The sequence below is a fragment of the Emydura macquarii genome, unplaced genomic scaffold (assembly GCF_026122565.2).
Source record: "Emydura macquarii macquarii isolate MOO-44397 ecotype Brisbane River unplaced genomic scaffold, CSIRO-AGI_Emac_v2 contig_3671, whole genome shotgun sequence".
Lineage (NCBI taxonomy): Eukaryota > Metazoa > Chordata > Testudines > Chelidae > Emydura > Emydura macquarii.
In genome coordinates this window covers 9,245,752-9,268,960 of record NW_027133808.1, presented here as the reverse complement: position 1 = coordinate 9,268,960, position 23,209 = coordinate 9,245,752, and the positions used below count along the sequence as shown (strand labels likewise).

Genomic DNA, 23,209 nt, shown 5'->3' with positions numbered 1-23,209 from the left:
AGGGGTATGGAAAAGCCTCCATCTGAGGAGAGATTAATAAGACTGGGACTTTTCAGCTTGGAAAAATGACAATTAAGGAGGGATTTGATAAAGATCTATAAATTCATGAATTATGTAGAGAAAGTAAATAAGGAAGTATTATTTACTCCTTCTCATAACATAAGAACTAAGGTTCACCAAATGAAATTAATAGGCAGTAGGTTTAAAACAAACAAAAGGAAGTATTTCATCATACAATGCACAGTCAACCTGTGGAACTCCTTGCCAGAGGATGTTGTGAAGGCTAAAACTATAAAAGGGTTCAAAAAAGAACTAGATAAGTTCATGGAGGATAGGTACATCAATGGCTATTAGCCAAATGGGCAGGGATTGCTGTTTGCCAGAGGCTGGGAATGGCTGATGGGATGGATGACTTGATGATTACCAGTTCTATTCATTCCCCGTGAAGTATCTGGCATTGGCCACTGTCAAAAGACAGGATACTGGGATAGGTGGACCACTAGTCTGACCCAGTATGGCTGTTCTTATGTTCTCTGACACCCCATACAATGCAGAATGCTTAAAATCTGGTAAGTGTTGCATGCTACTGGTGCTTACCACCATAAACTATTTTATTTATAGTTATTTTGATAAAATGGAAAATAGACCTAACTACTAGGTACTAACTGCTCAAATGATTTACAGATAAAGTAGAGAACTAAACTTGCTTACTATGCAGAAGAAAAACACGTGAGGAAAATCCCTTAGAAAGCTCTGACTCAGGCCACAGGTGGTGAGAAGTAACTGAGAGAGGCAGGGCGGCACTTCCATTGTATAGCCATAAGGATGTGTGGGGTTCATGCACAGCCCTGACGGATACTACTATAGGCTACTCTCCAGTTCTGGTTCACTGGGTGGGTTGCACTGGTGCATGCACCAGAGTGGAATACACGTGTGCAACCAACCACTCAAAGAAGAACTATACTGACTGGAAAAAATAGTATTTGTGAGGTTCAAAAAACCTTATTTCAGACATCCAAATAACATCCAATAATACAAAATAAAATAAATGAGCCTCACAGTGCTTCTAAATGTCAATGAAGTTTAATAAATAATAATTGGTCCAATAAAATATATTACCTCACCCATCTTGTCTCTCTAATGAAGCTTAATATGAAACAAAATGTAACCCCTAGTAGACTACCTTAATTTTCTAAAAATTATGGAGGGGAATGCATGTAATTTACCTTTAAGAAAAGAAACACTTTCTCCACCCATCTTACATATCCACACAATATTCCTTCCATTCTCTATTTTCAGGTTACATAGTAAATTGCCTCAACTGTAAAAAAGATCTTACAAGATCAAATATTATCATATATCACCATATAATGTTCACACACAAATTCATGTCATTCTACACCAGTATTTCAGATTTACTGTACAAGAATCTGAGTTACAATACTGGCGTTATAAATTTGACACATATATCAAAGTATGGAACACGTGAGATTATCTAATGCAAAAGAGCTGTTAATTCTACAAACTATAGATTTTATAAATTTAATAATGAAATTCTTACCTAAATGGATCATGAAAATCCAGGTCAATAGGAAGACCATTTAGAAATAAACGTGCTTCTCCAGGCTGAATTCCAAGTATTTCATGGAAATGCTTGAAAGAGAAAGTGGAAAAATTGCTAGTTTTCTAAGATGAATGTCAACAATAAAACAACCACATATTTAGAATTTAAAGTAAATCCTACTATAATACCTGCAAATTTTATGGAATATCATGGAAAAATCTAATCTCCCTCATTTTTTCTTTTTTTTTTTTTTCTTTCCCCAGAATTTTGGAAGAAAAAATAGAAAATATCCTGTTATAAATACCATTTTTACAAATTGTTAAATGCTTATTACAAATGAAAAAGCTATAAGAAAATGTGATTTACATAGGTTTTATAATATACACAACATATTCTTAATATTTCTTGGCAGAAAACTGATGTTCTCAGCAACTCTGGAAAATTCTTAAAAAATCATCCATGCCATTTTTTCCTCACACCATCAGCAAAGCCAAACAAAACCCCCACCTTTGTTGCATACTACTGAATCACCATCCAGGAGTAGCATATAAATACTAAAGGCAGTTCTTCAGATGTTAGCCTCTATGTTACAAAATGCAAAACACTGTGTTTATACAACACTTAAGAGACACAGTCAGACTTAAAATCACACTTCTGTATATTATAGGTAACAGATGAAATCACTAAAACTGTAAAAAGTTAAAAGAAAACTATTTTATCCCCTGATTTATTTCCTTTATGCATTTGACAGCCCTTAGTATGCAGTTCCAGTTCTGTTAATAATCAATTGCACTTCCCGTCTCATGGACTACACATGACATCACACTCCTGTGCTTTTCTGGAGGGAGCTCAGATATGCATCTCTAACTCTGCAAGAGGCTGTTTAATAGCAGAAGCAGAGTGTGTGATGTGGATATCTTTCTCCCCCCCCCCCCCCCCAGGAAAATTGCATGGAAGGGAAGCAAGAGAAACTGGGGGGCAGTTGACAGAGAACATTTCTTCATTTTCAATACCAGGCATATGGTAGGGGAGCAATGACATTCTGAAAAGAGGAGACAATGAGCTCCTCTATCACTCTCAGACCTCTACATATAGCTGGAGTGCTCCCTTACACTCTTTTCCCTGGACACCTTTCAAGGGTCCAGAAAGCATGTGATACTAGTGAAGGCAATGCAACTCACCCACACGGGCCTTCAATGGACCTTGGAAGAAGCTAGATCACAATAGGGAGAAGATACTCCATACTGAATCGAGAAAAGAGACAAATCTGGCAAACAGAAGGGATAGTAGCAGCTGAGTGGGGATACCACAAATGCTTTCTAACTATGAATAAGAAGAATCTTCCACGGCTAGACTGGAAGGGAGGGACAAATAAGAGAAGCAATGACATTCAGCCTTTTCTCAGGACTAGCAAAGCACTGAATTCTGAGAGGGGTAACAGTTTATTCCCCAGACTGTCTGTAGTTGCTAGCAACCAGCCAGGAATAGGAAAGTCAACAAGGAAAAAGAAGGGTCTTACCCCCACCGCACAAATCCCACTTACAAAAATGCAGGACCAGACCAAAGAAGCATGATGATCAGCAGGGGACTCTGAGGTCTGGCTCAGTTCCTACCAGAGCAGCCAGGAGCCCAAAGTTAGGCATGTAAAGGGAGAAGAGTCAGAGGGAGTTCCCTGCTTCCAGCTGCTGCTTATAGCTGGTACAAAAGAGGTGTGTCTGTGTTCTAATGGAAAACCAATTAGAATGTTTTGCTATGCAAGTTACTCCATTTGTGTGAGTCTTTCATACTGCAACAAAGAGTTAAAAACTAGGAAAATTTGCTCAACATTTGCTCTGAAAACATGCAGATGGGCTCAGAAGCTAGTCAGTTTAACCATAAATATATAACCAAGTTACATAATTGTAGTTATATTCACTAGTTTAAAGATGGCAGTGTCCTTTTGATACAGCATAGTTACAACCACAGACTCAGGAAATGCAAAGTTAAGAGCTAGATTGCCAGCATTTAACAGAAGCCCTGAGTAGGAGACTCACAACTCTTCCTCCAGTTCCATCATCCCTATATTTTTTGGGTTAGCTAACAATTCCTCCAACCAATGCAGAGTGGAGACACGAAATGGCATCTTCTGGAGGTGCACCAAGATGGTAGTCCCTGAGACAAGAAGAGATCAAACTGTGCCATGCCTGAGTTTACGCCTAGTATAGAGGGACTCCTTGTACGCATATTCAAGGTAATGTCCCTTAACCAGAAAAATAGTTTTAGAAACACATGCTATCTATGTACAATACATATGAATTAAGATTAATGAAAAAATTGTATTTCTTGTCTTTGTGATTTTAACTATACAGACAATGCTGCATTACACAGATTTTCACATTTAATTTCTTTATTCATTTATAAAAGATTACATTGTAAATTACTTGAGCATAGTAATATTAACATTTAAATGCTTGGACATTCTCGCCCCCTTGGGTGAATTGGCTGGAGGTGCCAAACTCCTTTTTTGGCTGCTGTTATTGTTTACATTGTGGTAACTGTATCTTTACAACAGAGACAGAACTTGGAAATTATTGTCAACTGCTGTAATCTCTTGGAGGATCTCTAAAAATCAAGGGATTTTGTGTGTCTGCAATTTCCTCCCATGCTGATATTAAACAATGGAGACAGCTTTGTTTAGAAACTTTGCTTTGTTTTTCAGTGGAGCACTGCCACAGAGTGCCACCTCTGCTGAGTTACAATGGAGCTACACCTGCCTCAATTACCTTTCTCAGGAAGATAATTATTCCATTTTAGACACTCTTGACTGTTGATTAAATAATACCTTCTTCAGGACTTGTTTATTACAAAAATGCTTACAAAAAGGGTCATAACAAAAAGTCCCAAATAAGCAAAAAGTACCCTGGCTTTTAGGGTTCCTCTAAAATCTGCCCTCTACGCTCTGTTCTCTCTTAGGGCTTGTCTACACTTAGATGCTGCAGCTGTGCTACTATAGCGCTTCAGTGAACCAGTGGATTCTCCCATCAGTGTAGGCACTCCACTTCCCTGAGAGGCGGTAGATAGGTTGCAAGGAGAATTCTCTCATTGACTAAGCATTGTCTACACTAGGGGTATGTCAGTTTAACTGCAACACTCAGGGGTGTGGATTTTTCACACCCCTGAGCAATGTCATTAATCTGACCCAATTTCCTACTGTAGACCAGGCCTTCGTGTTTAAGCCTCTCCTCATGACAGGAGCACCAGCTCCCTCGTGGAGCTGGGTGGCAATTTCTCTCTCACTCTGTATCTTCTCCTTATGGCAGAAGCCCCAGCTCTCCTTCTAGACCCAGATATTTCAGACAGTTAGCCTGCTCCTTAACAGGAGTCCCCAATTCATCTCCTGAAGGGGGGGGGGGTGGGGGCCGCGCGTGCGCTTCATCTCCCTCAGCTAGACCCCTTGGTCCACAGCCTCAGAGGGTTTAGCAGCCTTATGCTGTTGTCCGCCCCTGATAACCAAAGGCCCTACAGATGCCTTCTGACTCCTTTCAGTGTCTGCAGGCATCTGCCCCACTCTGATGGAGGAGGCCAGCTCATTCCTTGTTGGCTGCGTGAGAGGGGACCCCGGCAAAGCTCCAGGTCCAAGGCGCTTAAAGATATAGTAACAGGATCCCTTCTAAATGCTACTTCTTCCTGGGACCTCTTTTCTCTCTTCCTAGCTCTCCTGAGCCTTTGCACAGCAGACCACCCTAAACTCTTAAAGGACCACACCATGTGATGGACAGTAGGCAGTAGAGCCCTTACGGGGCAAACTACACCATCACAGGCACCTACTATCTCCTTCATGCAAATTGTTTCAGTAGTGTCCTGAAAACATAAATCCCTGTGCCTTTCCAAGCTGGTCAGTGAGAATATGTATGATATCAAATGGGCTGGAGCTTCATTATGCCTTGCTTTAAAAAAAATTAGATTTCTACTGAGTGTGCTCAAAAATAAGCCTTCAATTACTTATATATTTCATATTATCATTAAATACCATAAAACTGGGGAGGGGCAAGCATTGATTGATTGGGTGACTACTCTTCCTTTTTTAACTTAACTATCCGATAGAAAGTGAGTATTCTCCTGAACCACAAGAAGTCAGGATTTTCCATCACTTACCAGTTTTTAAGTCAAGATTTGAATGTTTGTTCTAAAAAAAAAAAAAATACGCTTTAGAAATTATCTTGGAGAAGTTCTAAGGCCTGTTATGCAGGAGGTCTGTGTTATGCAGACTAGATGACCATAATGGTCCCTTCTGGCCTTGGAATCAATGAAAATCCAGAGCTTGTGTCATCCACCTGAGAAGGTTCTGAAAACTGATGTACTCCTAAAGTGAAAAAGCAAAAAAACCAACACTAACATCAGGAAAGGAGGAAGATGGATGACCCTCAAGTTGTTCCTAAACCTCCTTCACACACAAAGAATCTTCATTGACGATCCTCAGGAGGTATCAGGCATCACCTACATATGAAAAGAAAGGCGGACAAGAAGTTCTCATTGATCATATCAATGAACATGTGGGTCTTTCAGAGGGAAAAAAAAGAAGGGAGAAGGTCCATGTTTCGCCAAAGATTTTATAGAAGATTTTTCCTCAGAAGATTGACATATATATGCCTACCAGACCAATGGATCTAGAATCCATACGGACAAGGCTGGCCAATAGTCATATTCAAGGGAGTTAGAGAGGCCCAAGGTGGATATACTTGTCTCCAAGAAACTGTAGTATCTTCTAAAGTGGGAGCTAAGGACAAGTCCACAAGCTTGGAGAATGAAGCCCCAGGCACAAAGGGTGGATCTCATGCCCATAAGTCTCCAGTGAAAGACGACTCCATCAACAATGGCAACAAAACAACTTCTAGAACACTCATATGTGAACTAATGGCTCTGAGTAAGTATTCCATGCTAACGAAAGCAAAGTTGCAGAGGGCAGAGCCTTAATTAACTCGAAAGGAAAAGGAGAAGAAAAATCCCAGATAGTGAAAAAGGCCATATGGCACCATGCTACAAAACTGACACAGGACCAATTCTGATCATAGGCACTGATACAGAATATTCCAGCTTTTTGCAATGACTGTGGAAGGTGGATAAGTCACCAATGTCATTGAAACTGAGAAGCTATGATGAGTTGGCAAAAATTTTAAGTTTTTTTTTTTTTTTTTAAACCTAAAATTCTAAGGTTTTAAAAAGACTACAAAAGTCTTTAAAAATGTAAAGATTACTGTACCAGGAAAGCCTTGAAGCAGCTTTCACAGTCCTCACAGAACTCTGGGGGGGAAGCTATGCAAGATGGAGAAGGCATCTGGTGAGGGCCCCCTCAGAAGTACTGATGGTAGCAAGTATGGTCATCGTGGGAATCTTAACATTACTGAAGGCACAGTGCTGAGTCCCACATGCTTGGATCCACAAATAGACCAGAACTAACTACAATGGACAGATTGCAACTGGGCACTACAAGAGGTGCAAAATTTACTACTAAATAAAACCACAAAAAGCAAGAATTAAAATAGAGATAATAGTCACGAGGTATGGAAACATGGGTTTCCTAGTCCTCTGCTACTGCAGCAGGAAAAGAACTGGGCAGGATCAGAGTTGAGTCTCATTATATAACCAGACATTTGGCTCCGCAAGGGAGCATCCATCTGGCCCCAACATTACTAATTTCAAAGGCGTTCTTACTCTGATGCAGAGAGTCTTTAAGCATCCAAAAGTGGGGTTTGTTACTAAAAATACTCAAAAGAACTTCTAGTCATATCATTGCCAAATTATCGCAATCAAAGATGTATTGTATTTAACAGGTATTTTTAATCATTCACATCATTCACATTCACATCATTCACATACAGAAGTCCTTAGTACAGACTCTTACAGTTGGATGTCATTTTGATTACATTTAACCATCATATGGTTTTCAACTTTTAATACGTTTTAGTGATTTCCTCCATTACATTTTCTATTCAACTTCTATTATCTGAGAAGGGAATCATTCAGTTATGTACAGCAGGAGGTCTTATCTTGCCTGCTGCTAGATCGACGCACTGTTGTTCAAGAACTTGCATGACAATTTAATGCGCTGGAACAGTACTGTTTAGGAAGTTGCTTAACTTTTATTCATGTGAAAGAGTTAATTTTTTACTATTTTAAAGTTATATGCTATAGTATTCATGTTTAATTGGCCCCTCCTTTAAATTATCCTCACCAATTAATTCCAGATGGGTATTTTTTATTTACTTGTATTTGTTTTTTTGTTTTTGTTTTTTTTAAATTTTATTCTTCTGTTTGGGGGAATCTATTTTTATTTGATGGTCAGTTGCTTTTTGTTTGTTTTTGCATAGCTATACATACATACAATAAACAGGTGGAAAACTTTAGCAGACATCAAAAGATCAAGAATCACAAGGCCAACCTGATTTAGGCACCAGTCAATTTAAAACCTTGAGTGCCTTTGGAATATATTATATGAGCTGCGATGGTTGATCCATAGCTAAGGTTGAAGCTGGCATTCTATTAGATGTCTGATTTTCATTTTGCTCCTATTCCCTAACTTTCTCCGAAAAGAACAGATCTTCCTGAAATTTCAAAAGATTTGGTTTTCTGGGAAGTTTGAGGAAAGAAAAAGCTGGGAGACAATCAGAAAATTAGTTTTAAAGTTATATTCTGAATATTCATCTGAAGCTCACTGTTGAGCTTTACAAATATTCTTCAAAATGGGTTGACCAGGAAACCCTGTTTAGTTTTGCTGGCTTTGCTGATAACTGGTACAATTTAATATTTTTGAGGAAGAGAGAAAAGTGATAGGGAAATTACAAATATATATAATAAACCAAAAGGTCATGGAATCCCATACCAAGCCAAACAAAGATGCTGTTAATCAGAAGCTCATTAAATGATTTTATTTTATTTTATTTTTTTTAAATAAAGTCCATGGAACGTTGAGGGAGGGAGAAACTGAAAGACTATACACTGCTTACAAAGCTTGGTTCATGTAGATGTAAGAGCAATACTTGTAAGTACTAACAAATAATTTTAAATATAAACTCACTAGTTCCTGAGCTCAGTAACTGGTTATTTGGCCTTTGCATATTTTCTGTAAGTTTTAAGGGACAACATTAAGTTTCGATGAGCAGTGTAAATCAGCTGTAATGAGAGTGTGATGACGAGGTATGTCTGGTAGGAAACAGGCTGAATTATTAGCTGTTAATTTTCAAACATGCAAAGGATTTTAAAAGTATAGAAATTTTGTAAAGGAAATAATATTGTTTTGGAGTACTAGCTATAATTCATTAAAACATATTTTCAACCTTATCTCCATTTTTATTAAGTTTGATTTTTTGTTTGTGAATTTAATAAAGTCAGAAACTTTAGTCTTCAGTTCCAGGAACTGGAGAAAGTTATATCTTCCAGGGAATCATTACTTTTGTCCTCTTCCCATACATAAATAGTTGCTGAAGAGTTATCAATCTCCTCAGTACTTAAGTAAAGTTCCTCTCTCACTTCTCATCTTCAGCAACTTTCTCCTGATTCCCAAAAGGTATTTGAAGGTATCAACATGGGTGGCAGAAGAGCCAGTGCAGGTGGAACAAGCATTGACACCAACTGTGCTAACACTACTGTCACAGGAAGTTCATTCCACTGGCAACTGAGAACTGGGATCAGCATCAGGTGCTAGGGTATAGGTCACAGATTTCATTGCTAATGCCAACAGAACTTCCACCATGTTGTGGATTCCAATTTGCCCAATATCAAGATGTCGTTTTCTGGGATTAAGGCTATTGCAAAAACAATCTGATTGACCTATGTCACTAGATTAGGCAATAACTTTAGCCTCTTGGCCTCTTAGGATCAAGTATCACACAGTCATTGCTTAAAGAGGTGATTGTCAAGCCATGAACAATGTCAGTTGGGAATCAGGTTGACAACTTTTTCCCTCTTAGCACAGACTAAGCACAGCACTTTGGAGTGGATGATGTCTTGTTTAAGTGTCAGAAGACAGGATTGATGTGTCCCAGTGACACAAATGTAATCAAATCTTGCAGGACTCTTTATACACATGGGAATGCTGACGTTGGGTTTGTCCTTTCACTGGACTTGTGCTAAAGCAGGGAGTACCTGACAGGTATTTGTAACATCCACCTTAAAACATCAAGCCTGGATGCTGCTCTGAAGTAGAGGATGACTGGTTCTTTGAAATGAAGCAATTCTAACTCCCCTGTGCTAAATTAAGTGCAATTAAGGTGGATCAATTAAGAGGGTAGGGAGCATGTGGAGCTATAAAACAGCAGGTTTTCAGTATGCAAGGGGGATGCTCAGGGAGCAAGAGCAATAGGAAGTCTCCTGGGAATGGAAGCAGTGGGAAACTTTTGGGGGAAGGGCCTCCAGGGAGAAAGCTGTGGGAAGTAGTGCTCAGTTAAAAGAGCACAGAAGAATCCTGCTATAGGCCCTGAAGCAGAAGGGACTGAAAGGAACAGGGAAAATCTCCTCAGAGCTGTAGCCCAGGATGGGCTAAGGAACAAGGCTGTTGTTTTTGCTTATGTTTGGACAAGATGCTAAGTATGACAGTGGGTCCTTCAAAGGCTGGGGACAAGCCAGCACCTCACAAAAGGTTCTCAGGTGTAGTAAGGAATGAGAGCTTAAGGCCTGTAAAACAGGCTAAGGCTTAAGGCCTAAGTGGAAAAAGCCAAGTGAACAGGAGTATAAGTGGAAAAAAACAAGTTAACAGAAACCAGCCTGTAAACTTATGACCTAACTGAAACTGGCAGAGAAAGTGCTGATACTGCAAGAATACATATTGCCAAAATATTATTAATATTCAAATTATATCACAGGTGCAGAAGGCACCAAGACATCAAAGAGGTAACTGACGCCAAAGAGATAATTGACTCCTTAAAATTACACTTTGATGAACAGAAATGTCTAAAAAGGTGATAAATAGAGTTGTTTGCCCAAATCATCCAATTAACAGTAAAGGGTGGTATTAGACTACGTCAAGAAGGTGGCAACTATCTATGTCAAAGTGGGCAGAACAAAATTGTCTGTAACAGTGTATAAAAGAGGGTGTCAAAGGGAACAACTTTCTCCGGCCTACGGGATAACGGAAAGTCCCGCCATTAAGTTGTGCTGAGTCCATTGTAATGGAGCACTCATATTTGAAATGTACTGGTAGCTATTCTATAGGTCGCTTCTCACTGTGCTTCAACTGCAATAAATCTGGCTCGGGTGCCTTTGTTGCTCAGCTAATCCGTGGTCGTGTTGATTCATTCGATCGTGAGAGCTGTCTTGGCTATCTGCAGAGCTAAGACAGTACCTACATGGCAGACACACTCACGCAGCCTACACCGGTAATAACACTGACAACATCAGATACATTCTCTGGAAGACCTGAAAGAATAGAGTGACATCTAAGAACACATCTTACATCCCATAATCTTTGCTCAGGCAGAAGCCACTCTAATCATGTCTCTTCATGAGCAACACAATAAGATTATATTTAAGCTACCTACTAAAGACCAAGGGTGTTTTTCATTCACCATCTGAAAGAGAAATAGCACTTAATAAAATGTTTAAAATGATGTCAAGGTGTGTCAAGGTGCATCAAGAATTGAAATGCATCTATCAAATACCATAAACTGAGCATTCAAAATACTATGGTGGTGGATGTGGTATAAAAAACTTTATAGAATAGTCTACTGTACAGAACCAAAGTTTGGTACCAAGAAGCTGAAGAGCTTAAAGCCTACTTCTATTAACAACAAGAAGCACAGAAAGCCTTACCTCAAAACAAAAGCACCTGCAGAAAATTAAGCAATGCCTATTGCTCCATCAACTCACTTAGTTACAGTGCTTTAGGAGGAGCAGATACAATGCTCCATGTGTGCAGTCCATCATCAGCTAGATGCTCCAAAGTGAACAGTAGCATGGGGGGGGGGGGGCGGGGCAGAAATACCAAGAGCGTCAATACCACCAACAGCATCATAGTTTGCCAACAAAGTCAGTGCCTTGACTGAAGACAATTTTTAAAATAAATAAGGAGAGTCACGGAAGAAAATTAGAAATTGATATAAGGATTTGAAGGCAAATTATGACCAAAGCTGGGACAAATACTGCTGGAGAACTGGGAACTCCTTCATCAAATATGTTCATAAAAGAACTGATGTTGGGATACTGAATGAGGAGATATTACAAAACATTTAGAATTAAGGGAGTTCTCATCTGGTCACACTCCAAAAACATGGACAAAAGAGCTGAAAACCACTTAGATGGGAATTTTTGAACAACTCCATGTTATGTACAAGAATTCATGCAATACATGCTTCATAAATTATGTGACCTTTTTGATAGAAAAACATACACTGTATGTATGCAATTATATATTTTACAGTACTAAAGTATGTTTGATTTAAAACAGTTACTTAAGATGAAACCCTACCCCATAAAGGTATTACTTAAATATTAATGGCCTGATTTCCCAAAAGGGTGAGTATCTGCAGCTCCCATTCATTTCAGTGGGAGTTGTGGTTCCTTAGCAGGCTCTACAAATCATGCCACATGTCCTTTCATTAACTGAGGACAGAACATAGTGAATCAAACATAAGAGAAGTGAAGAAAAAGTAGGGACTTGAAATCAATTATTTTAATTTAGGGACAGACTAAAATTTTTAATGATTTCCTCCTATTAGAAATCAATTAAAAGTTGCTACACTAATATAAAATGTCCCATCACTATAATTTGATTGTCACTTTATGTACAATTCAAGGAACAAAGGCAAACCTTCTGATTTTTCTCTATTTCATGTCGCATTTTTTGGTTTACAGGAATCCTGGTCAAAGATCTGTAGGAATAAAATATTGGTATTACTCACTCATTATACATTTAAAGAAACATTCTTCCTTACTTAATATATGTTATTTTAAGGAGTGCAGTGATCAGCCTTAAAAAAAATCCCAAATGAAAAATGTAAGGTTACCTCAATACTTGTATTATTATTTCACTTCTATATTTATTTTAGGAAAAACCTAGCATTTTGTACATACTGAAGTTACTTAAGTATCCAAAATATGTTAGTCAGTAATTTCAGATCTGGATGTTTAAGTTACTTACCTTCATATCTGGGCAACAAAATCAAAGTGGTCTGTAGCTCTCAATTTTGACCTTATGCTATTGAAAAGTTATGACTGACCACTTACAAAGGTAGTCTAGCTGTTAGAGAAGGTGTTTGGGAAGTGAGGTGCTTAGGTTCTGTTTCCAACTCAGCCAGTCACTGTATTTTCTTAGATCATTACTTAACCTCTGTGCCTTAGTTTACCAATCTCAAAAATGGTAATAAAACACTTTATGCATAGTACCTAATCAGCGTATATTGCAAGGCTTAATTAGCATTCGAACACACTTTGGAATCTTTGTAGGAGAGGTGCTATAGAAAGTTTAAAATACTATTAATAGTGGGCATCTTTACTTATGAACAAACTTTTTTCTATATTTACAGCAACCATAGTCTGCCTCCCTTCACCATTTGGGAGAGTTGTGGAAGGCCTTGCAAATTTTCATCTTTCACACTTCTATGGTGTGTGAGTGTCACATTTATTAGACAACGACAAAAGTCACAAGTGGTCATATTAAACTTTTCTTGAGACAATCTCAGTTTTCACTAACAAGTTATAAAAAAAAGTACCATCTTTTCTAACTTCATTTAGCCTCTCTCATGATTAATTCTTTTGTTTCAATACATTATTATAGCTATTCTAGCTGCAATACTTGTGATTCTGCACAGGGATTTAATAAAATTTAGAGTGGTGATAAACTCCAGTGTAACTAGGCACACTTGGGTTGAGGAACTAATCCTACCAAACAAATTTTATTATTTGTAGCTATCAAAGCAGTTTCCTAACTAGATGGTACAGAGAGAAAAGTAAAATAGTTCAATTCAGCACCTGGATGAAGAGCAGCTAACTGCAGAGCTGGTTGAAACTGAACGTGGGAAAGAAAGATACTGGTAGGAAGAAGGAAAAACTTTGAAGAATTTGCCTCCTCAGTACCATCTTCTTCATCAAAATCAATTGCACACTGATTGTAAAAATGATATGCACCCTTGGTAACTTCTAGATTCTTCAGTGCATTTGGACACTCAAATAGCTACCACTTAAAAAAACTTCCACTTCCATCAGCCGCAGGCCAAAAGACCATACTCTATCCTATTAAACACAAACCCAGCCTCAAGTAATCAATACATCTGTATCCTTCAGGGTCAAATATACAACTCAGTAGGCTGAAGCATAAACTTCAACTGGATCAGAATTGTGCAAGCCTATCAGCTCAATAACACAGGTCTCAGTGCAAACGTCATAGCTGTGTTTTGCATTCTGCACTGGCACCCCATTAAATACAAAGTCATAGAATCATAGAAGATTAGGGATGGAAGGGACCTCAGGAGGTCATCTAGTCTAATCCTCTGCTCAAAGCAGAACCAACCCCATCTAAATCATCCCAGCCAGGCCTTAAAAACCTTTTAAAAAGGCCTTTTATCAGGCCAGGCCTTAAAAACCTCTAAGGATGGAGATTCCACCACATCCCTAGGTAACCCATTCCAGTGCTTCACCACCCTCCTAGTGAAAAATTTTCCTAATATCCAACCTAGACCTTCCCCGTTGCAACTTGAGAACATTGCACCTTATTCTGTCATCTACTTTCCAATGAAACCATGAAACTGTTGACCAATGGAAGAGACTCATGAGTGAAGGAGACAGAATTTTCAGTGGCACTCAAGCAAGATTATTTCCTGCTCCAGCAGATAATAAGAATGACCATGGACCTTACAGTGTTCAGAACTACATGCAAAAACAAATCTCTTTAATTTAGCTTTTCTGCAATAATTCTCCACACTGCCTTTAACATCTAAGTGGATGCATTTTTCTAGGAAGGAGACCCAGGAAGAGCTTTTCCTGAGAAATCAGATTAAGTGGAATCAAGGATTTCCTTGAAAAGCCTTCCTTTTAAAAGGAAGAGCCATTATTCTAAATAAATAGATATTTACTGTCATTACCTAATCCCTAGTGTGCTGCACATTTGCAGGGGGGAATTAAGACTTTTGACCTCAAAAAGAATCCTGGGTCGGTTATTTTCTGATCTTTTTAGGAAGGTAGGAACAAAAGTAAACATCTTATTGTACCTTTGACAATCAACATATGGCCAAACTGGACACACAGAAGGAATAGACAGCAGCTAAACATCATACAGCACATTAAACTAATATTGAATACCATGATAATACATATCTTCTGTGATCTTAAGGGAGAAGAGTCATTCACCACCAGAAAATTACATAGCTTTTGACTGGCCCTACCCAAAACCAAATTGGCATCAGGGAAGATACAGGTGATTTCCATTACTTGGATAGAGGAATGTACTGGTAGAGTTTTGTCTTGGCTCTCTTCCCCAGGAAACATAGACATATATGTCTTGTAGTTTCTCTTTAGGGACCTTTGAATTTCATAGATATGACAGTATGCCTCCAAAATATAATCCATCTTCAAGAAAGACCACTGGGAAAAGTGGAGAAAGTATATGACGTTGCCTTAAGAGGCTTTAAGAGGCTTTTAGTCAATTTTTTGTGAGGACAAGCAAAGCTTTCCTTTTAAAATTTAGCTACCACAAAAAAACTTTTGAACTCGTTCTAATACTTCACTTTCATTAGTCAAACATTAATATAGTGAAAGTCAGAGAAAACTACTACTTCTAAGTTTGCTTGGGGGAACAACTCTGCTCCCACTAGCAAGCTTTACTCCCCTTTGGACAAGCTAAGAAGTCTTGTTTTGTCTGCCACTTCCCCAGAAAGCATGTCAGCTACATTGTCTTGCTTCTCTACAGTAAAAGATTCTTCTATTAGTAAGAACAGAATAATTTAAAGTCTCAATAGCTGCAAGAGATATAGATGAGTTTTTTGTTTTCTTTGATTTAGCTTTCTCTTAGTCCACGCTTTCAGATAATAAATTTCTAAGGAAAGAAAATGGTGGCAAGACAACACTAAAGAAGTCACTGTCCTAAGTGAGGCAGGGATAAAAATGGAGAAAGAGCAGTGAGGGCTATAGAGGACACAAAATTCCTAGATGGTAATAAGTCATCATTTTGCCTGTCAAAGGAAGTGAGGAGGAGGAACTCAGGGTCTATGATACAAAAATGCAGAATAGATTGTGTACTATAAAGGTATTAATATTGGTAATTGTTTGGGATGACCTGAATACTCACTCATGCCTTCACTTCTTATGAATAATTAGTCATCACGAATTCATCCTTACAAAACTTTTATAATCTCACAACCATGTATATTCTCTATGCACACACAGACACTGAATAGCTAAAAAAAAAGTTCACACAGATAGTCAAAATAAAATCTTTTAATGCAGGAGAGCAAGAACTATACAGAATATTTTTTTTTCAAAAAATGCAAACAGAGATTTAAATGAAAAATTTATAATAAAGAAAATATAAGCACAAGTATTGATAAGAAAATGTAAAACAAGCTTAAAAAGATGCCAGCAAAACACCCAATTGAGAGATGAATCACAAGGATTAGGGAAAAAACATGATTATGCTAAAAGCCTGGAAGCAAATGGCTCTGCAGCACAGAATTTTGAGGGAGCCTGCTACCAGCTTATAATAAGCATCATTTAGAAACATAGAGCTTATATAACATTTTCCCCCATCATAAAGTCTTTCTGTAATTGATGGGAATTATTACTGAGAGTTCATTTAGCCAAAGGAATAATTTAGCAATTAAATAAGTAGGACACATCAAGAGGCTGAAAACTAAAGAGTGAAATGTGTAAACACCAACACAGTAAATATCATCTTGGCTTTTAAACAGTCTTGAAATAGCTAGTCATTGTTTAATAAAATGTAACTGGGTCCTATTTGTATCTGACTACATTTAGCAAAATTTGTAGTTCATTATTATCATCATTACAGTAGAACATCAGAGTTGCAAAAAAGATGGTTACTAACCTTCTGTAACTGTTCTTCGACAGTGTTGCTCATATCCATTCCATTGTAGAGGTGTGTGTGCCCATGTGCACGGCTACTGGAATTTTTTGCCTTAATATCCGTAGAAACGGCATCAGCGCCCATTAGAGCCCCGTACTCATGCGCTGGTATATGAGGCGCCACTGGTCCTACATCCCCTCAGTTCCTTCTTACCGTCGACTCCGACAGCAGGGACGGAGGGCGGGTCTTGAAGACATGAGCAACACATCAAAAAGAATAACAGTTACAGTTATCTTTTCTTCTTCAAATGCTTCGTCATATCAATTCCATTGAAGGTGACTGACCACCAGTATAAGTGGAGGTGGGCTCAGAGTTTATGGATATGCTGTCTTGAGCACTGCTCTGCCAAAGCAGTCACTGTCCTAAGCTTGTTGGATGATAGCATAATGGGTCATGAAGACATGAATCAATGACCAGGCAGCCACCCTGCAAATGTCCTGGATCAGCACTTGGCTAGGAAGGTTGCTGATGTGGCTTGAACTGTGGTCGAATGTGCTGTGACAATCACTGGTGGAGGAACATTTGCCTGGTCATAACAAAATCTGATGCAGGAGGTAATCCAGGAAGAAATCCTTCAGGAAGATACAGGTTGGCCTTTCATCCTTTCTGCTACTGCAACAAAGAGCTGCAAGGATTTGCAGAAAGGTTTAGTTCTATCAGTGTAGAAGGCCAAATCCCACCTCACATCCAGGGTGTGCCGTCTACGGTCCTCGTCAGAACTGTGTGGTTTAGGAAATAATCCGGGAAGAAAAATGTCCTGATTGTTATTAAACTGCAATACCACTTTTGATAGGAAGGCTCAGGGTGGCCACAACTGAACCTTGTCCTTGTAGAACATGGTAAAAGGTGATTCTGAGGTGAGAGCTCTGATCTCAGAGACCCTTCGTGCAGAGGTAATTGCTACAAACAAGGCCACCTTCCAAGAGAGGAGCGCAAGTGGACAAGCGGCCAGAGTTTCAAACGGGGTCCCCTGAGCCTTGATAGGACTAGGTTTAGGTACCAAGGAGGTATTGGGTCCTTGACCTGGGAATAGAGTCTCTCCATGCCCTTCAGGAATATGCCTGTCATGGGCAAAGACCAATTTGCCCTGGATTGGGGAATGAAAGGTGGAGATGGCCTCCAGATGAACCTTTAGTGATGAGAGGGCCAAGCCTTGCTGCTTGATTTGCAGTAGATAGTCCAAGACAGACTGAATATAGGCACTTCGGAGGGTAAAGCATTATGACTAGAGGCCCAGATGGAGAACCTCTTCCATTTGGCCAGATATGTTGATCTGGTGAAGGGCTTCCTGCTGACCAGCAACACTTGCTGTATCTGAGCTGAACACTCCTGTTCCTCTGCATTCAGCCATGCAGCCACCACAGTATCAGGTGCAGGGACACTAGGCTCATATGCAGCAGTCAGCCATTTTCCTGCAACGGAAGGTCGGGTCAAGGAGACCGTTTCAATGGGTCGTTGTTGACAGTTCTAGTAATATGTCAAACCAATTTTGCCATGGTCATGCCGGGGCGATCAGGATCACATTCGCCTTGTCACATTTCATTTTTATTAGTACCTGGTGAATCAGGGGTATCAATAGGAAAGCCTGTATGAGTGACCCTACCCATGGAAGAAGGAAGGCGTCAGGTAAGGAACCTTTGTTGCGACCTTGGACTGAGCAGAACTGACGAGATTTCTTGTTCTGGGCTGATGCAAAGAGGTCCATTTGGGGAGTTCCCCACCTTTGGAAAATTGTGCCAGCCATCTTTGGGTGGAGAGACTCCTTGTGGTGAGATGAGAAGGACCTGCTGAGAAGGTCCACCAGTGCATTCCTGGTACCTGGAAGGTAAGAAGCCATGATATGGAAGTTGTTTTGTATTGCAAAATCCCACAACCGGACAGTCTTGTGCACAGAACTGACGAGCGGGCACTGGCCTGTCTGCTGATATAGAACATTGCGGCTGAATTGTCTGTTAGGATCTGAACCACTCTGTCCGTGAGATAGGAGAGGAACATCTCACAAGCTAGAGGTACATCCTTGAGCTCCCTGACATTTATGTGGATGCTGAGGTCCTTGCATGACCAGGTTCCCTCAGAATTGATGTAGTTTATGTGGGCCTCCCAACCCAAGTCTGCAGTGTCGAAGACTAAAGGTCACCGATGGGGATAACGCTTCAAAAGGAATGCCCTCCATCACTGAGCAGGGGTTTATCCACCAATATAGGGAAGACAGAATATGGGCTGGTATTGTAACCACATGGTCTAGGCTGTGTCTGCTTGGAGCATACACTGTGGCTAGCCACCTCTGAAGGGGTCTGAGATGTAGGCGCGCATGGCATACTACATAAGTGCAGGACTCCATGTGATCCAACAACGTTAGGCATGTTCATGCCGTAGTGAGAGGACAGGTCTGGACGTACCCGATGAGATGTGCCATGGCCTTAAATTGGGGTTCTGGGAGGAAATGCTCTAGCCTGTCTGGAGTCGAGGACTGCTCCGATTAACTCTATCTTCTAGACCGGGACCAAGGCGGACTTCTGCTTTTTTATTAGGAAGCCCAATTGTTGGCAGGTAGCAATCACCAGATCCAGGCTGCAACGGATCTGAGCCTGCGACTTGCTCTTGATGAGCCAATCATCCAGATAGGGATAAATCTGGACTCCCTGACATCTCAGGTAAGCAGCTACTACTACTACACATTTTGTGAATACCCTTGGGCGGACGAGAGGCCAAAAGGGAGTGCTGTGAATGGAACCCATTATCAGTTCACCATAAATCAGAGAATTATTCTGTGACTGGAGAAAATCGAGATGTGGAGGTACGCATCCCTTAAGTCAAGGATGGTGTACCAGTCCCCTGGATCCAAGGAAGGAATGACAGATGCTAGGAAGACCATGCAGAACTTGAGCCTCTTGAGATATTTGTTGAGGCGGTGCAGATTCAAAACAAGTCTGAGTCCTCCCTTTGCCTTGGGAATAAGAAAATAATGGAAATAAAACCTTTTTCCCTTCATGTCGAGAAGAACCTCCTATTTGGCCCCTATTCATAGGGTGCCTTACACCTCCTGAATGAGAATTTGTTCATGAGAGGGGTCCCTGAAAAGGGATGGGGAAGAAGGGTGGGAAGGTGAGAGTGAGGAGAATTGCAGGGTATAGCCCACCGAGATGGTGTTGAGGACCCAACGGTCCGAAGTAATATGGGGCCATGCAGGGAGGAAGAGTTACAGGCGGTCTAGAAAGAGAAGAGGGGTTGGATCCTGCTGTGGGACTGGAGTGCTGTCTTCAGGCGCATCCTCAAAACGGCTGATGCTGCCCGCTGGGGTGACATGAGGGGCCCAGTTGTGTTTCAGCAGAAAAAAGGCCTAGGTGACAACACTTAAAACCATTGTTTCTGTCCTTTCTCCTGTGGGGAGCTGTACCAGGAGGGGCCCTGCCATCTGTGTTGTTGCAGTTGAGGGGGGAACTGATTTGTGGAGGCCTGCAGTGTGTAAAGGCCCAGTGAGTTTAGAATGGCCCTAGAATCCTTGAGGCCATGGAGTCTGGTGTCCGTCTGTTCCCAGAAGAGCCTTTGAAGGGAAGGTCCTGGACTGATTGCTGTACTTCCTGGGACAAACCCAACAACTGCAGCCAGAAGCATCAATGCATAGAGACAGCCGAGGCCATTCATCTTGCGGCTGAGTCTGCTGCATATAATGATGCCTGCAAGGCTGCTCTGGCTACTGTTTTGCCTTCCTCTAGGACAGAGGCGAAGTCCTGTCAAGCCTCCTGTGGCAACAAATCTTTAAACTTTACTATGGAGTTCCACATATTAAAATTATATCTTCCCAGCAATGCCTGCTGGTTAGCAATTTGAAATTGGAAGCTGGCCGTACAATAAATTTTCCTCCCAAACAAGTCTATATTTTTGGGAGTGTAGCTTGTATGGTCCTCCCTGTCCCCCTCATTTGTGGCTGCCACCACTAAAGATCTAGGAAGTGGGTGTGAAAAAAGGTATTCAAACCCCTTATCTGGGACACTAATTTTTCTCAACCCTTTTCAAGGTTTGTGGCAGAGAGGATGGTATTTGCCAAAGAGGCTTGACCACCTTAAGGACTCCTTCATGTACTGACAAAGTGACATAGGTCAGTGCCACGGCTGCTAGTACATCAAACCAATTGTCAGTTGGCTCTGAGTTCCTCTGTCTCCAGACCTAAGTTGGAGGTCACCCTCTTGAGGAGGTCTTAGTGGACCTGGAAATCATCCAACGAGACCTGGGGGCCTGGGCTTACAACCGCCTCGTCTGGTGACGATGAAGAGGATGTCCAGAACTGTGGAGGAGGTGGCCTTTCCTCCTTCTTCACTGGGGCTACAGCAATAGCCAGGTCTTGAACCTCAGAGTTGGGTTCAGACACTGAATTCTGACCCTCTTCTGAGGCTGCTGGCATCGCAGAGTATCACCCCAACAACTGGCAGGAGGGAGTGCCCGGCCCCATAGAGATCCCCCACAGGTTCCAATGTGGTCAATTGGCTGGCCATTTTCCCTGAGGCCAGCCCGTCCCCATGAGGCCCGCTGCTGGCATTTGCACCTTAGGTTGGCGTTGACTGGAGCGGCGGGGTAGGTTCCCCTCCTGAGTCTGAGGAAGAGGAATTGTCCCTGGGGGACCATGCTGGGGCCAACCTTGCTTCTACCCAACTGCTGTGTGGTGCCGGAGGGCAGTGCCGTGGTGACCAAGAACGGTGTCGCACTTTACGAGAGCAGTGTCAAACAGATGAGTGCTGATGCAGCGAGTAGCTCGGCACTGGGGATCAAGGCATCACAGATCGGTGCCAGGAATCCTATTTCCAGTACTGAGTCACCAGTGAGAGGTGTCGAGAGGAGGAGTATCGATGCCGTGGTGACTGAGATTGATGCTGTCCGTACAGCAATGAGTGTTTTGGTGCTGGAGAAGAAGAATGCGTTCTCGGGGACCGGTGCCATGAGGATGAAGATTCTCTCTGTGATGGGAACCTGCGTCACAGTGACGTCAATCAGTGCTGGAACTTGGGGGAATGGCATCTCTCCTGTGCCCACTGCAGCAGACCCATTGGGGGTTTCCAATCGAGGTCTGCACCCTCACTGGCTCTGGCACTGAGGAGTGCCTGGAAGTGGGAGGTAGAGGCAGGGCTATCAGGTCTCTAGCTGCCCAGAGAGCATCGGGTGTGGAAGGCACCAGAATCTGGAGGGATTCTCTTCCACTCCCTGGTGTTGGTTCACTCATTTGGCTCAGGGCCCTAAGCGGGGGAATCAGAGCCTGGTGCTCCCGTGAGGGTAGTTGATCCTGCACAGATTCAGTGCCTGGCCCCACTTTCTTGCTCTTCAGTGTAGGGGAACATCCTCTGTCCGAGTGCTTCATCCACTTCCTCAATGTCAGAGAAATGAAGCGATGTTGGGAGGATCCTGGTGCCGGTGGAGCGCTCTGTACCGTACCCAAGCCGATGTGCTCAGCACCAAGTTGCGCGAGGTGGCTTGGAGGCCAGTCTTAGCATTGCCTCCATAAGTAGGGCCTTCAGACAGATCTCTCTGTCCTTTCTAGTCCTTGGTTTGAAGCCCTTGCAGATATAACACTTGTCTTTTCTATGTACTTCTCCCAAGCATTTAAGGCAGCAGTCGTGAGGATCGTTTAGAGGGAAGGGCTTGCAGCAAAAATCACACAGTTTGAAGCCCAAGGAATGGGGCATACCCTGCTTCCTGGGCCAATGTCCCTAAAGGGACTACACTACTGTCTAAAAAGCTAACTATGTACAATAACTAGAAAACAACAAAACTATATTACAACTTCTTCAGGAAGGCAGTCTAGAGAACTTGCAAACAGAGAGCTCCAGTAACCATCACGGGCAGGAAGAAGAAACCGAGGAGATGCAGGACTAGTGGCGCCTTATATACTGGTGCATGAGCACGAGGTTCTACGGGGTGCCGATGCCGGTCCTACGGATACTGCTAAGGCAAAAAATTCTGGTAGCTGTGCATGTGGGCACACACACACACACACCTACAGTGGAATCAACATGGGCAAGCACTCAAAGAACACCAGAATTATGAACTGACCAGTCAACCACATCCCTCATTTGGAACCAGAAGTACGCAATCAGCCAGCAACAGAAACAAACAAACAAAAAAAGCAGCAAATATAGTACAGTACTGTGTTAAACAAACTACTAAAAATAAAGGGAATGTTTTTTTAAAAGATTTGGCAACATAAGGAAACAGTTTCTGTGCTTATTTCATTAAATTAAGATAGTTAAAAGCAGCATTTTTCTTCTGTATTGTGAAATTTCAAAGCTGTATTAGGTCAATGTTCAGTTGTAAACTTCTGAAAATACAACCATAACATTTTTCAAAGTTACAAACATTTCAGAGTTATGAACAACCTCCATTACCGAGGTATTTGTAACTCTGAGGTTCTACTGTATTAATATTATTATTCTTACCGTTTGTATTAAATTAGCTCCTATAGACTCCAATCAAAATCAGTGCTTCATTATGTGGGGCACAGTATAGATACAAAACACAACACATTCTCTTGTCCTGCACCAGTATGGAGAAGCCTTAAGTGGGGGACGTAGAAATTTAATGGAAAGCTACACTGACCGTCCAATCCTAGA

General features: G+C 41.2%; 1 protein-coding gene across 1 annotated transcript in view; it reads right to left on the bottom strand.

Moving 5' to 3' along the window:
- Positions 1 to 23,209, bottom strand: part of UGGT2 (UDP-glucose glycoprotein glucosyltransferase 2) — a 347,356-nt gene that overhangs the window by 239,116 nt on the left and 85,031 nt on the right. The window contains exons 10-11 of the mRNA XM_067536834.1: positions 12,345 to 12,405; positions 1,562 to 1,653 (exon numbers count right to left, since the gene is read on the bottom strand). Of these exons, the coding sequence (XP_067392935.1) occupies positions 1,562 to 1,653; positions 12,345 to 12,405 (153 nt within the window). The remainder of the gene's footprint in view (positions 1 to 1,561; positions 1,654 to 12,344; positions 12,406 to 23,209) is intronic.